Source organism: Protopterus annectens, chromosome 10.part0 (assembly GCF_019279795.1).
Source record: "Protopterus annectens isolate FY-2018-M chromosome 10.part0, PAN1.0, whole genome shotgun sequence".
Classification (NCBI taxonomy): domain Eukaryota; kingdom Metazoa; phylum Chordata; order Ceratodontiformes; family Protopteridae; genus Protopterus; species Protopterus annectens.
Genome location: NC_056744.1, coordinates 40,089,064 through 40,103,259, shown reverse-complemented (window position 1 = coordinate 40,103,259; position 14,196 = coordinate 40,089,064). Strand labels below are relative to the sequence as shown.

General features: G+C 44.0%; 1 protein-coding gene across 3 annotated transcripts in view; it reads left to right on the top strand.

The window, feature by feature from the left end:
* Nucleotides 1-14,196, top strand: part of TNRC6C (trinucleotide repeat containing adaptor 6C) — an 897,274-nt gene that overhangs the window by 219,166 nt on the left and 663,912 nt on the right. For 2 of the 3 annotated variants that reach the window (XM_044084998.1, XM_044084999.1), the window contains exon 2: nt 11,379-11,645. In XM_044084998.1, the coding sequence (XP_043940933.1) occupies nt 11,379-11,645 (267 nt within the window). Of the gene's footprint in view, nt 1-11,378; nt 11,764-14,196 lie in introns of those variants that run through there. The other variant, XM_044085000.1, reaches the window with a different exon arrangement.

The window sequence follows — 14,196 nt, the reverse complement described above, 5'->3', positions numbered from 1 at the left end:
TCGATGGTTCTGCCCTATTTGGCAAAACGGTTCGCGAGACACTTGTCCAGAGCGAGAAAGACGGGAAGACGTTGTCTGCCATCAGAGTCCGCTTCTCTGCTCCACAGCGGTCCTTTTCGAAGAACCAAAAGGGTCAGAAGAAGATGTGGTTCCGGAAATCGCAACATTCCCAACCCGCTCCGGACAACCAGTCCTTCCGTGGCAGAGGAGGACAGGGAGGACGCCGCCCCAGGGGCAGAGGGGCTCCGAGAAACTTTGGGTCCAGAGAACCTTTCTCTGAACGGCCCACGCAGCAGCCCTGAAGGGTTGCCCGGCTGCTCCACTCTGGAGGCTGTCAGGGGGCGCTTCTTGGAGCACCTAGCGGCATGGGAGTCCATCACGACAGACCGCTGGGTGCTTCGCATTATATCCAGAGGGCACAAAATACCATTACTCCATGTCCCCAAATTCAAGAACCTCCCCGATGTACCACCCGATCAGAGGGAGGCCGCAGCCGCAGAAATTCAGCAGCTGCTAAGAAAAAGAGCCATCCAGCCCGTCCCCCAAGACCAGCTCAGATTAGGGTTCTACTCCAGGTTCTTTTTGGTGCCAAAAAAGACGGGGGACTTGAGACCGATTCTAGACCTTTCCCGCTTGAACCAGTCAGTAACCAAGGAAAAATTCCGAATGGTCACTCTTCAATCTATTCTCCCCCTTCTAAGGGAGAACAATTGGATGTGCTCTATAGACCTCAAGGATGCATACTACCACATTCTAATGGACAGACGATTCAGGAGGTTCCTCCGCTTCCGGCTGGGAGCCAGTCACTACCAGTTCAGGGTCCTTCCCTTTGGCCTCACCACAGCCCCCAGGGTGTTCACCAAGGTATTAGCAGTGATTGCGGCCCACCTGAGACTCCAGGGAATACAGGTCTTTCCGTACCTGGACGACTGGTTCCTGACCGCCCCAACAAGGCATCTACTTTGCTCAGCCAGAGATTTCTTTCTCCGCCTAGCCCCACAGTTAGGCATCACCATCAATGCCGACAAATCCCTTCTGGCCCCGACATAAGTCATAGAATTCATAGGAGCCAGAATAGACACCAGAGAGCTACGAGCCTTTCTCACTTCCGAGAGAATCCGGAATTTGCAACTCCATGTGCGGGCTATCCTCCAATCAGAGACTTCACCAGTGGAATTGGTCCTGAGGGCACTAGGCTCCATGGCGGCAGCGATTACGCTCCTTCCATGCGCCCATCTGCACATGCGGGTACTGCAATGGACACTTCTAGTGCAATGGTCTTTTCTATCCCTTCCTCTTCACCACCCCATTGCTATCAGCAAAGCTTGCAGGAGGGCTCTATTATGGTGGCTCCAAGCTTCGGACCTCCATACGGACCGTCTCTCCCCCTCTCGCCTCGGTGACCACGGATGCCTCACGCCTCTGGTGGGGGGGGCATTATTCAGGCAGGATGATCCAAGGCACGTGGAACGACAAAGAGACCTCCCTGCATATCGACGTTCTGGAGATGAGAGCGGTGCTGTTCGCGTTGCAAGCACTTCAGGATCTCCTCCCCATAGGAACGATTGCAATTCAGTCGGACAACATGTCGGTTGTCTGGTACATCAACAAACAGGGGGGAACCAGATCTTACCCTCTATGCCGCGAAGCCATGACAGTGTGGGAATGGGCGATCTCCACCAACCGCTTTCTGATTGCAACACACATTCGGGGACGGACCAACATCTTAGCGGACAAACTCAGTCGCACCCTTCTTACCCCGTACGAGTGGTCTCTCAATCCACTAGTAGCGAAGCTGATATTCGCAATATGGGGGCAACCCTGCTGCGATCTTTTTGCGTCTCCCTCAAACACCAAATGCGGCAATTTCTTCGCTCTGATTCCCCCTCCAGGGGAAACTCCAAGAGACGCTCTGGTGCATGCTTGGCCACCCGGTCTACTTTATGCCTATCCTCCTCTACCCCTGATGCTGCAACTCTTAAAGAAAGCCTGGCGGTTGGGGAGCAGGATGATCCTCATTGCCCCATTCTGGCCTCGGCAAATTTGGTTCCCTTACCTGTGGTCTCACCTAGTGAATCCTCCTTGGATTCTGGATCCCAGTCCGGATCTAATCTCCCATCCGTCAAACTTACCGACCCCAAACCTGGACAATCTGAAACTGACAGCTTGGTTGCTCCAGTTCCACTCCTAGTTAGAACTCCCGGTATCTCTTCACCAGTCAAAGCCGTCCTTGTGGCAGCGCATAAGCCCTCCACCAGGAAAGTGTACCGCAGTAAATGGAAACTTTTCTCCATCTGGGCGGAGCATCATGATCTAGATCCCTTTACGGCTCCTCTTCCGTCCATATTAGACTTCCTAACCGAACTTTTTCAGGAAGGCGCTAGTTGTTCAACTGTCAAAGTGCAATTGGCAGCCATCTCACATTACCATGTGGGACATGATACAGGGCCTTTGATGTCGGCCAAGTTGTGTAAAACCTTTCTCAAGGGCACCTTCTTGCTTAGACCCCCTATAAAAGAAGCCGTACCACCGTGGGATCTTTCATTAGTTCTTCAAGCTTTGACTGCTCCACCTTTTGAACCCGCTGCTTCAGTAGATCTCAAATTCTTGTCCTGGAAAACAGCATTCCTTGTAGCCATCACTTCAGCAAAAAGAGTTTCGGAGCTTCAAGCTCTTTCTGTGAAGCCTCCTTATTTGATCTTTCACCCAGACAGAGTGTACCTCAGGATCAATCCCTCTTTTCTTCCCAAGATAGCATCAGAAACCAACATAAATCAATCCATAAATTTACCGGTTTTCTTCCCTAAATATCAGAATAAAGGAGAGTACAAGCTGCACTCATTAGATGTTCATAGGCAGCTTCGCTTTTATACTCATAGAACAGCTGGTCATAGACAATCCGACCAGCTGTTCGTTTCCTTTGCCAAATTTAATTTGGGGAAAGCAATTTCAAAAGTATCTCTATCACGCTGGATTTCTCAATGTATCCTATTGGCGTACCAAGCCTCTGGGAGACCCGCACCGGAAGGAGTTCGCGCACATTCCACTCGTTCCATCTCTACTTCTGCGGCCTTCAAGTCTAGAGTTCCAATGGATGATATTTGTTCGGCAGCCACTTGGGCTTCATCTCATTCCTTTATTAACCACTACAAACTGGATGTGATTTCTAGAGGGAGAGCATCCTTTGGCTCTGCGGTGCTTCGCAATATCCTTCCATGATGGCCACCCAAGGTTCAGGTAGCTGGGGACTCTGTCCCACAGGTTGCTGACAAATGAACTCCCTACTTCAGATTAAGAAGTTATGTACTCACCATAACGTTCCATTTGAGTAGGTAGCTTCATTTGTCTGCAACCATCCCCCCCTCCTTCCCCCTGGCCTTCTTCGGATCTATTTTAGTTGGATTCCCGTTCTTGGGTATATATTGAGGGGCAAACTCGATCTGAGGTCATGGAGGGTTATCAGGGGATTATGGATGAGGGGAGGAGCTAGGATCCATTAGCTTGAAACAAGTTGCCGGCTCGGATCCGATATCGGATCCAAGACCCACAGGTTGCAGACAAATGAAGCTACCTACTCAGATGGAACGTTATGGTGAGTACATAACTTCTTATTCCAGGAACCGAAGAATTAATGTGTGTGATGCTTATTTGTTTGCCAGTGCCAGAAAATTTTGCATCCAATTGACTTTTTAAAGGGGTTTTTTTTGATCCTCTCATTTCCATCTGCATAAAATGAATCCTCTAATAAAAAGGTTTACTGCAGCAAGCCTTAAAAAAATTGCATTTTTCTCGTTTTCTTACATGATTTCTTTTAAAAATATTCCTGCAAGGGCTGTCCATTTCTTTGAGTGTGTATGGATTAAGTAAGGTTATCGTTTATTACCTCACTAAATCTCTTGTACCTGCAATAGTTCAGACTTGTCCTTAAATGATTTAGTTATTACTTCCAGATGTTGTAGTCACTGCTGAGATAAAACTTTTTTTATGATGGTGAAGAGTTAATGATAGAACTGCTTGCTTAACATTGCTGTACATCTTGCTGAAAGTTATTTTTACAGGCAGTGTTCCATGGCAGTTTCTGCTTTTTGTTACTGTTGCTTTCTGGTTTTCAGAAGTGTGGCATTCATTAGTACTTTGATAGATGAGGCTTATTTAATGGGTTACATGTTACTTAGCCCATTAGTACCTATGCAGAACATAAAGTGCTTGCTACAAGCTACATTTTCAGCACTGCAGACTACCAGAATATGATAATTTTAACCTTTGCTTCAAATGAATGTCCTTCATGACCAGAGATGTGTACTGTCCTTCATAATGATTAGCTGTGGAACAAGTCTTCTGAAGGTTTACTCCCTAGAAATTAATTTAATTCAGGCTCTGGCTAGCCTTTGGGCATACGAAAAATGAAAGCTGGCAGAATATGCAATTTGAGTAGGGGAAAGCCATTACCTGTTATAATGGCATCCTTTTAATATGACTTTTTTGTTGTTGTTGATAATGGGACTTTTTCACATTCGTGGTTCATTGAGGCTTTCAGCATGTTATTATTGCATGGCAGGTTTGGAAACTGGTGAGGTGGTACAGGCTGGCAGTGTAGCCTAGATGGCAGGGCAGTGAGCAGCTTCTAATAGGCCTGGATGTGAGTCACTCAGCTGCTGCTTAACACTGTGAAAAATGAGAATCACTTGATCAACCAGTGCTTTTAAGATACTCCTGTAAACAGCCCCTCCCCACCAGAAGAATGATGAGATATAGTGACTTCCTTCAGAAGAGTGAATAGTTGGATGTAGTATAGAAGTTTAATGTAAACAGATTTTGACATAAATGAACAATCTGGATTTTGTATTTCTTCCTGTTTGTACGTTTCATTTTGGTGATGGCAGGACTTTTAATTTGTATGGCTTTCTCTTGGACTCTTGCGTACTTTTATGTACAAATTCATCTGAATGTGAAGTTTCTTCTGTCATGTTGAAAGATGAGATTGAGATTCAGCTCCCTGACCAGTGCTGTGCTAGGTTTGCGTATGCATTAAAAAATTACCACAGAGTGGTACCTGTACTGTTTCCTGGATTCTTACTGGTCAACCGTGTTGTATTTTTGCATTCATGACATTCTTACAGGCAGCGTGGAGCACTCTTAAGTAGTATGTAATTTAGCTAGAGACTGTTTAGATTGCAGAGGCTGCTGTCCAGTTAAATCAGAAGTCACCTTCTCTGAAGGTTGGTTGCTGCAAGACGAAGCTATTCTTACTCTCAAGATGCATTGACCCCCCCCCCCCCCCAAGCTGATCTAGTGGCAGCAGTACTGGGAACAATGCTTTCCATGCTGTGCATGAATGTCCTTGCCCCATGAAACGGCACACATTCTTCAGATGGACTTTTGACCATTTTTCTGTAAATGTGTACTTGATCAAATATGCTTAAATGTAATACCCTAAATTAACGCACACCATATAAGTAGTTGCTGGAGCAAAAGAAAACAGGAAATATTGTTAATTTTAAATTTAGGCAATTGCATTTTGTGTGTACATTGTATGTGCTGTTATCCAGTCTTAGTGTAATACAAGTCTGTGTAAATACATTGTGTTTCTAATAAGACTGAAGTGCTTGGTCCCCCCTACCCTTTCAGATAAGATTCCCAAGGGGGCAATACAAACACTGTCAAGACTGATAGACTCTTGAGTTAACTCTTTTGGCACCCCACTCTCTAGAGAGTTCATAGGTTGGTACTAGGCTATCAGCCCTAGGGCCTATACAAGCCTAGCCATAACAATTCCTTGGCTATTTCTTCCCACACTATTTACTTCCCTGGACCCCTGTCTAGCAGGGCGACTGATGTGATCCCTGGGGTGAATTTCCTTTCTCCCATCCAATCGTCAAGGTTCCTTTTGAAGAGGGCCAAAGAGGCACTCTGCTTGACATGTATGGGCAATCTATTCCAGAGTCTGGGGAGTCTCTGGGTCAGGAACCTATCCCTCCAGCATGTTTTGTTTATTGTGATGACAAGGTTTAGATCCCTGGAGCATGTGGCTCTGAGGGATTGGGATTTCTTTAAGTATATCATGTCCAACAGCTCTGGGTTTGACATGACCTTGTATATTAAGCAGAGATTGCCTCTGAGTAGACGATATGCGACAGAGTATAGCTGGAGTTTTTTAAGGCGGTCAGTGTAGGGCATCTGCTTTAGGCCTGTGATTCTTTTAGTGAGGTAATTCTGAGGCCTTTCCAGTTGTTGCAGATGTCTTGAGAGGTACATACCAAACGGGGGGGGGGGGGTTGTATTCTATAATGGGTCTAATGAGGGATGAGTACAGTGGGACAATGACCTCCTTTTTTCTGGTTGAAAAGCCCTTAGTGATGAGGTGTGCCACATAGAAGGATTTCCTGACTGTTGTGGCGATGTGGTTATCGAAGGTGAGACCACTGTCCACCTGTGTCCCTAAGTCTCTTATCACACTTTCAGTGTTTAGTGTACTGCCACCTTTATAGTAATTCACTGATACATGTTTTTCCCCAAAGGGGATAACTATACATTTCTTGGCATTGAGCTTGAGCCCATGGCTCTGGCACCAAGCATCTGTTTCTGTAAGGCCCTTTTGTAGAGTATCCACTTCATTTGGGGATTCAATAATGGCTCCCAGTTTGCAGTCCTATGCGAACTTTGTTAGCCAGAGTCCCTTAGTGTTGGCCTGTACTTCAGAGAAGTAGATGCCAAACAAGAGCGGTCCCAGGACTGAACCCTGAGGTACTCCACTTGTCTAGAGCTGGATTTGGAGTCGGCTACTTTTACAGTGTGGGTTCTATCAGTAAGCCAGTTAGCAGCCCATTGGGTGACGTAGGGATTAATGCCCAGCTTAGTAAGTTTATCTATGATTCCAGAGTGGGGGATGGTGTCAAAGGCCTTGGCAAGGTCTAGATAGGCTGTGTGGACCACCTTACCCTTGTCCATGGCTCTGGAGACTGATTCGAAGAAGTCAGTCAGATTCAGGAGACTAGATTGGCCCTTCACGAACTTAAACTAGGTGGGGTCCAGTGTTTGAAGGTTGCCAATGTCTTTGTTTATAAGTTCCATGATAATACGCTCCATGGCCTTGCAGATAAGGCTTGTCAGACTGATGGGATGGTAGTTTCCGGGATCCAAGGTGGATCCCCCGTTGTGGAGTGGGATAACTGTAGCTCTGCGCCACTCAGTGGGCATGAAACCTGAGGTGAGGCAAGTGAGGTGCCAGTTCATATTGTAGTTCATGTAGTACACAGCCCGGGATGTCATCTGGTCCCATAGATGCTGTATTCTTAGCTTTGGAGAGTGCATTTTTTTACCTGTGTGGCCGTTATTACTGGAATTTGGCAATCTTCTGGTATTGAGATAGGCCATTTAGGGGGTGAGAGGGGGGGTGACGTTGGCACTGAATCGATCGCCAGGATAGTGGCAATATCCTTGGGATCAGTATATTTAATGCCATTCTGTTTTAGCTCAGAGCAGATCTGAGCATTGCCATTTAGATTCTTGACATAGTTATAGAATGCCTTGCGGTTGTCTTTGGAATCTTTGGCAATTTTATTTTTGTAACTAGCTTTGGAGGATTTTATGAGGGATCTCAGTTTCTTACTGAGGCTGGTAAGGTAGTTTTTTGCATCCTGGGATTTCCTCTTTTCTGCAACAGTTTCTTCCTTTTGTTGTAAAGTTTGTTTATGGCAGGGGACCACCAGATTGGCTTCCTTTTTTTGGATGAGAACATCTTTGTTCCATTTGGGATGGCACGATTCATGCATGAGTGGATGTGCTCATACAGTGCCTTAGTGTAGGACTCAGCAGTTGAACTTTCAGTTCCCGTCTGCATGGGTGTCATGAAGTTTGTCTCTTCTGACTTGAGTAGCATGAAGTTGGCTTTGGAGAAGTTTTTTATGGAGGTTTCCTTACTGGGGGTTGGGGGTGGGATGTGGATGTTAAGGGTGATTAGCTTATGGTCAGACCTGACAAACGAGGGGGGGTGACCATAGGTGTGGAGCATCGATTTCCCATGTTGGTAATGACCAGGTCTAGAATATTGGAGCCCCTGGTGGGACTATGGATTAGTTGATCCAGGGCGTTGGAATTTATGAATTCCAAGAACCGTTGGGCAAAGGTGTTGGTACATGAATAGTTTTCCCAGTTAATGGCAGGGTAGTTAAAATCACCCAGTATTAGGGTATTTGGTCCTATCTTAATATTTTCCAGTATGTTTAGAATGGTGTAGTGAGAATCTTGGGGTATGGTGGGGGATCTGTAGCAAGCTACAATTTGGATTGCAGTCTTACCTAGTGTTAGTTACATCTGGAGAATTTCAGACGCATTGTGTTGGGCAATTAGCCTGGTGGTGTGAATGTCAAGACCAGAAACCCCCATCTTGACACACATAAATTTAGGAATCAAATTAGTTTAGCATAATGGAGGAGAGATTGTGGTAAAAATCCAAATACTTGAATCAGTGTACTGTGATCCACAGTGTCAAATGCTGTAGAGAAATCAAGCAGGACCAGATGAGAATGAGACTGTTGGTCTCCTGTCAGCAGGACATCAACTGCCTTAATGAGGACGGTCTCCACTGTGGCTGGTGTAAAACATATATTAATATGGGTCCAGGAGTTCACTGAATATCAGTTGTTTGAAGCTGTGTGTAGTCTTTTTTTCTAGCACCTTACCGAAACAGGGAGGGTTCAGGTTAGGGCAGTAGGTGTAAAGACTGTGTAGGGCAGTAGTTATCAAGGCTGTCAACTTCCAAAAAAATGGTTTCCATTAGAAAAGATGGTATATAACATATCTTTAGTAGTTGATGCCTTTGTGTTTTCTCCATTTCGGATTTGGATGTTTTGTGCTTTCAGACTGTTAATGCTGCAGTTTTCAAGCTATTGGAATGATTACTAAACAATTATGTATTGTTTAAGATCTCAGACAAAACATATGTAAGTGTAAATAAAGAAGTACAGTGTAAAAAATAAATACAAAAGAAATCCGTCTCAATCTAGTAGAAGAAATGTAACATATTTACATATGTTTTGTAGGGTCTACTTTAGAACGATGAAAAATCTAACTGCCGACCGTTCATGAGCAGATAATCAGAAAGTTGATTTAGATTTTTTGGGATCGCAGTACAGTGAATATCGGAATATTTGCCCATTCCTCACTGTAGTGCGATCTCTGAGCATGAATATATATTTAGCGTGGGGTTTGGGGGGTGCAGCCCCCCACAGTAGCGATTTCGACTTCCTGATTATTCACTCATGTGAGCGTTCGACAGTTGAATTTTTCATTGTTCTAACATAGACCCGTTTTGTATTCATAATGCTGCACATCAAGCAACTTGTTACACCAATAAAGTGAGCTGGAAGCATGACTTCCACTAGTTTTTCATTGTACATATTTCCATCGGGAGCTCTTAGCATTGCTGTCTCATTGCTTTTGTTTGAAGTTTGAAGCTGGGGTGTCTTCCGAGTCCGAGTTTTCATGTTCTCCCTGTGTCCATGTAGGATTTTACCAAAGATGAACTAGAAATCCTCTGACTAACCACAGGTGTGCACAATGTATGTGCGCATTCATCTAGGATTGACTGTCTCTTGCCTGTTGCATACCAGGATAGTTGCAGTTCTCCTATGACCATGAATAGGATAATGCAAGCATTTGCATAGCATATTAATTGACTTTGTTAGTATGTTTGTAGCTTAATATCTAAAGAATCAGACCTTTTTAAATGTCATTATTATCTTTGTCTTCTAACCTGCTGAACATTAGCCACTCACTTCCCGTGTCAGTCCTTCTGTTTTCCCATCTTACCAGATGAAGTGTCTTGTATCACCCCTTTGTGGGGATACTTTATCTAGAGAAAATTTGCACAGGCCCCTCATTTTATGAACAAGTGGGAGGATGCGAGAGCCAGCCAGCCTTCTTAAGTACTGTCATCATTGCTGGTAGATATTGTAGATAATTTCTTCTGCACCCTTCCTCCTAAATGGTTATGGGCAGTCTGCCACAGCAGGGACACAGTACTTGGTGCAAAGCAGTGTCTGCTTACACACACACACACACACACACACACACACACACACACACACACACACACACACACAGCTATACCATTACTTTGTTTGGTAGGCCTGTGCTCCTTTCAATGCCTATTCTTGATTACAATACCTCTTTATAGCACACAGCTGATAACAGTTTTCCAGTCATAGTTGTAGTTTTGACACTGCATTATATGAGAGAACTAGGGCTGTGATCATGAAATTAATTCTGAAAACATTAAGATTTCAGTCAGTTTTTCATGATACTGAAGGATTAGGAGTGCAGGAGTATTACCTTTGTATAGGGAGTCATTATTTGTATTTGTTTACCATAGTAGAGCACTGATCTCAGTAGAATTTTTTTATTTTTTGGATTTAGCCCAGGAGCTCCATCTGGTTGTGACTTGCTTAGTCGCACATTGTAATGGAGGCTGAGGGAATCAAACTTTGGGCCACAAACTGCTCAATATGTTCTATTGCATTTGCTTGATGGCAGAAGGAAACAGTAAGTAAGGATCCCTACCTATCTGCTCCCTTTGTCTTGTGCCCCTTTGAGTGTCTTTGTGGATTCTCTGTCCACCACCCATTGTGTTACTACATTCAGTAGGTCTGCAAGCTTTTCTGGGAGGAAAAAATATTTCAGACATCTAGGGAATAGTTAGTTTCTACAGTCTGCCCCCCCCCCCCCCCATTTATCTTTCCTTTTCAGAATGACCTCTTCACATATCAATAGCGTGATGGTGTGCATTAATATGAAGTCCATAAGTCCCCTGGTCTCTTGAGGTTTCAAGTGAGAAGAGCTGCATCCCCTGTAACATTTGGTCATATTTCCCTTGTCCTCCTTGTCCTTGGGATGACTTCTATAAAGCCCTTCCTCATCTTTTCCACTTCTGTTCATTCTGTGCTTTGTAAAAATAGGCATAATAACAGATGGTAATGAGTAAGAAGTCCTTTTGCCCAAGATGGTCTTGGGGGTCGGTATAATGGTTAAGGTCTTTTTAGCACATGGTCAGAAGGTATATGGTTAGATTCTCACCTTTGAAAAGGAAATAGGCTTGGCTTAAAAATGGCCCACAAGGGCAGTTAACCGTATACATGCATATGAACCTATGACAATCACGGCAGATATCTATCATGGTGAGTACCTCACTTACGCCTTATGCATCTTGAGTGTAAACTGGGAAGGAGAGAACGCATCATGTAGTGTTTCAGCTGTGTTAAAATGTAAAGTAAGCAAGCCTTTTTTGTTGTTCTGCTGATCTTTCTTTGTTAACTAAGCTTGAAAATTGCAGCTGTCAAATATTTTGTATTAATTGATGTTTTTTTTCCTTCATCATGCAGTGCCAGAACCTACCAAGACCATTTCAAGCCTGCCTCAGCCTGCCACTTGTAGCACCAGTACTTCCACCACCATTACCAACAGCAGCACTGGAGGCAACAGCAGCAATGGCAAGCGAACATCCACTAATGTACCGCAGTCCACTGCAGCCACCCGCTACCTGCCCCGCGAGGTGCCTCCACGCTTCCGCCAACAGGAGCAGAAGCAGCTGTTAAAGAGGGGCCAGCCACTACCTACTGGGACTGCGACCACTACGAGTTCAGCACAAGGTACTGGACAAGCAAGTTTTAAATCTTCTCTGCCACCAACAGCAGGTGCACAGCAGCAGCCCAGCGAGACACAAACTGGTCAGGATGGCTTCACTGTTTTCACGTATTGGTGGTTTAAGTAGGTGTCATTGTTTTACAGAGGCTTCTAACATTAGCCCATGTTTTTTAAATACTAATAAGTCATTTTATTCTGTTTTTCACTTTGTCCCCATTTCTCTCAAGTATTGACGTGCTCTTTAGCTGAATAGGCATATAAGTTGTTGTACACTAGGTTAATGCTGATTGTGTTCTGTGAGTGTCAGAGGAGTGGATGCACCCTTTTTCATTTTTAGGAGAAACCAGTGCAGAACTAGTGGGAAGCACTGTAACTGCAGTGTGGCACCACTTAATATTTTGAGGATTGTGTGTGACTATAGTTTGATGTTCAGGTAGTCTAGCCCAGACAGTTCCTTATTTCAGTAATGCTGTTCATTGTGTACTCCATGATAAGTAGTCTGCAGTGTAGTGTTTGGGCTAAGCACACTTGGTGGGTAGGGGTAAAATTGTGGATGCCATCTTGAAGAGATGTAGTTGGAAGTCTGTAAATTTATTTTGTAATGGGGTGACTGATCTTGAGGACCTTATTTCAGCTGTAAACAACTTGGGCACTTGACAATAGACAAATAAACAATAAGTCAACATTTAAAAACAGGGGGCAAAATGCATGTGTAATACATTGTGGATACTGTTTAAAGCAAGAGCACCATGGGAAACAAAAATGAGAACCGTTTGGGGAGAAACCGATATGATTCAGTAAAAAAAAAAAATCAGCGAAAGAGCTGCAGCTTAACAACCGGTAATCCAAAGGAAAGTAATGGCAGATTAATTATAATATTGATAAGTAAAATTATAGTAATCCATTTTTTTTTTTTTTTTTTGGTAAATGGATTTACACAAGTAAGACATTCCAGAACAATTAGAAAATTCAGAATAATTGCAAAATGAAGTTTGTAACTGATGGAGTAGATAGGGCTCTGAAAATTTGGCTTTTGAGTTTTATGCTAGACTGGTAATGGTAAGGTCATGGTATCATGAGGTTCTTTACTGCTTAGGAAGTTTAGATGGCTGTTCACCACTGCATGTTTTTTTAAGGTGTCTGATGAGCATGTCTAACACGTTATGGAAGAGGTAAGGGTCACTAACTTCATTTACAGGATGGAAACGAACAAAGGATGCCGGGACAGGAACATGTTTTCAGGTACTACTTGGATAGGTAATTAGTGCTTCTCTGACCAAGTCATTGTGCATGGTGGTGTGGTACTGGCTTTTTTATGCAAGTCCTCATCCTAGCATGACTGTGTGACACTGAGAGAAGTGCATCCAGATAACTGTGGGCCTTGCCGAATTCCAGGGAGGTGGAGGCCATACAAGTGAGGTAGATTTGTGATGTCTTGCACAAAACTTTAATAGTAGTAGAGGTTAAGCTTGTCTTTGCAGATAGATGATAGCAGAAATGGACACAACCCAGTCAGTGTCCATAATTGAATCAGTGCAGTTTGACAAGTGAAGATAATTCTGTCAGCAAACTTTTTGGGGGTAGATTGGAATGGTAATCTTATGCATGCTTTGGGTACTAATGTATGTACTAATACAATAAAGAAGTTTAAGCCAAAATTGTCCTGTTAGGAGAAAATATAGTTACACCCTTTCTTATGAAGGGATAGATTAGGCAAAATTAATTGCAAGTATGTGGATGTTAGTATGAAGGAAAATAATTTAGAGATTTCATGGGAACATGGAGTATTAGGTCATAATTTGTGACTGTATAAGGACCAGTGGAAAATGTTTCTGCTGTGTTGCAGAGCATTCGACACAAGTTAATTTTGAAGGTGGGTGTATCAAGTGCAGGAAGCACATAACACACAGGGGCTTTCACCATCTGTTTTTTCCCACAGTTTGTCTTTTTTGTCTTGGTCCAAAGCACTGCATACTTTGGTGTGTGCATTGTGCTTAGTTTACCCTGTAGGCCATCAAGCATAGTACAGAATCCTTAGAAAAGTACCTTGCCCAAAAGAATCCAGTGGTCAGTATAAGCCTGCAGTGGACAACAGCAGTTTCTTTTTCATGGGGAAGTCAGATAAGAAAGAGAAGTCAGATAAGAAGTACCCAAAGGGGAAGTGTACTGATGATAGCACCTCGGACTGTGAGAGCCCTCTCTGGCTCGATGATACCAGTGTCAGTGAGATGCTTTTGCAGCCCCCTCCCCCACATTAGCCAGCATCTTGTTTGGCTGAGGCCACTCTTCAGGAAGCTAGCATGTCCTAGTGAGCCAAAACATTTAGGTCTTCAGTCATTTCTGGAGCATCTCAGCGGTCTTTGCGTTTTAGCTGTTGCGAAATTGTGTGTGAAGGGGAAGGCAATATCCCTATGATACTGGTTCAGAAGAAAGTTAGCGGGTACCACGTCAAGGTCTTGGGCATTTGTCTGCACTCCTACATCGAGAGGCTAGAATGCCCTCCCTAATGCAGACTTGAGACACAAAAGGCCAAATGGTCATTGGTCAGATTTCCCC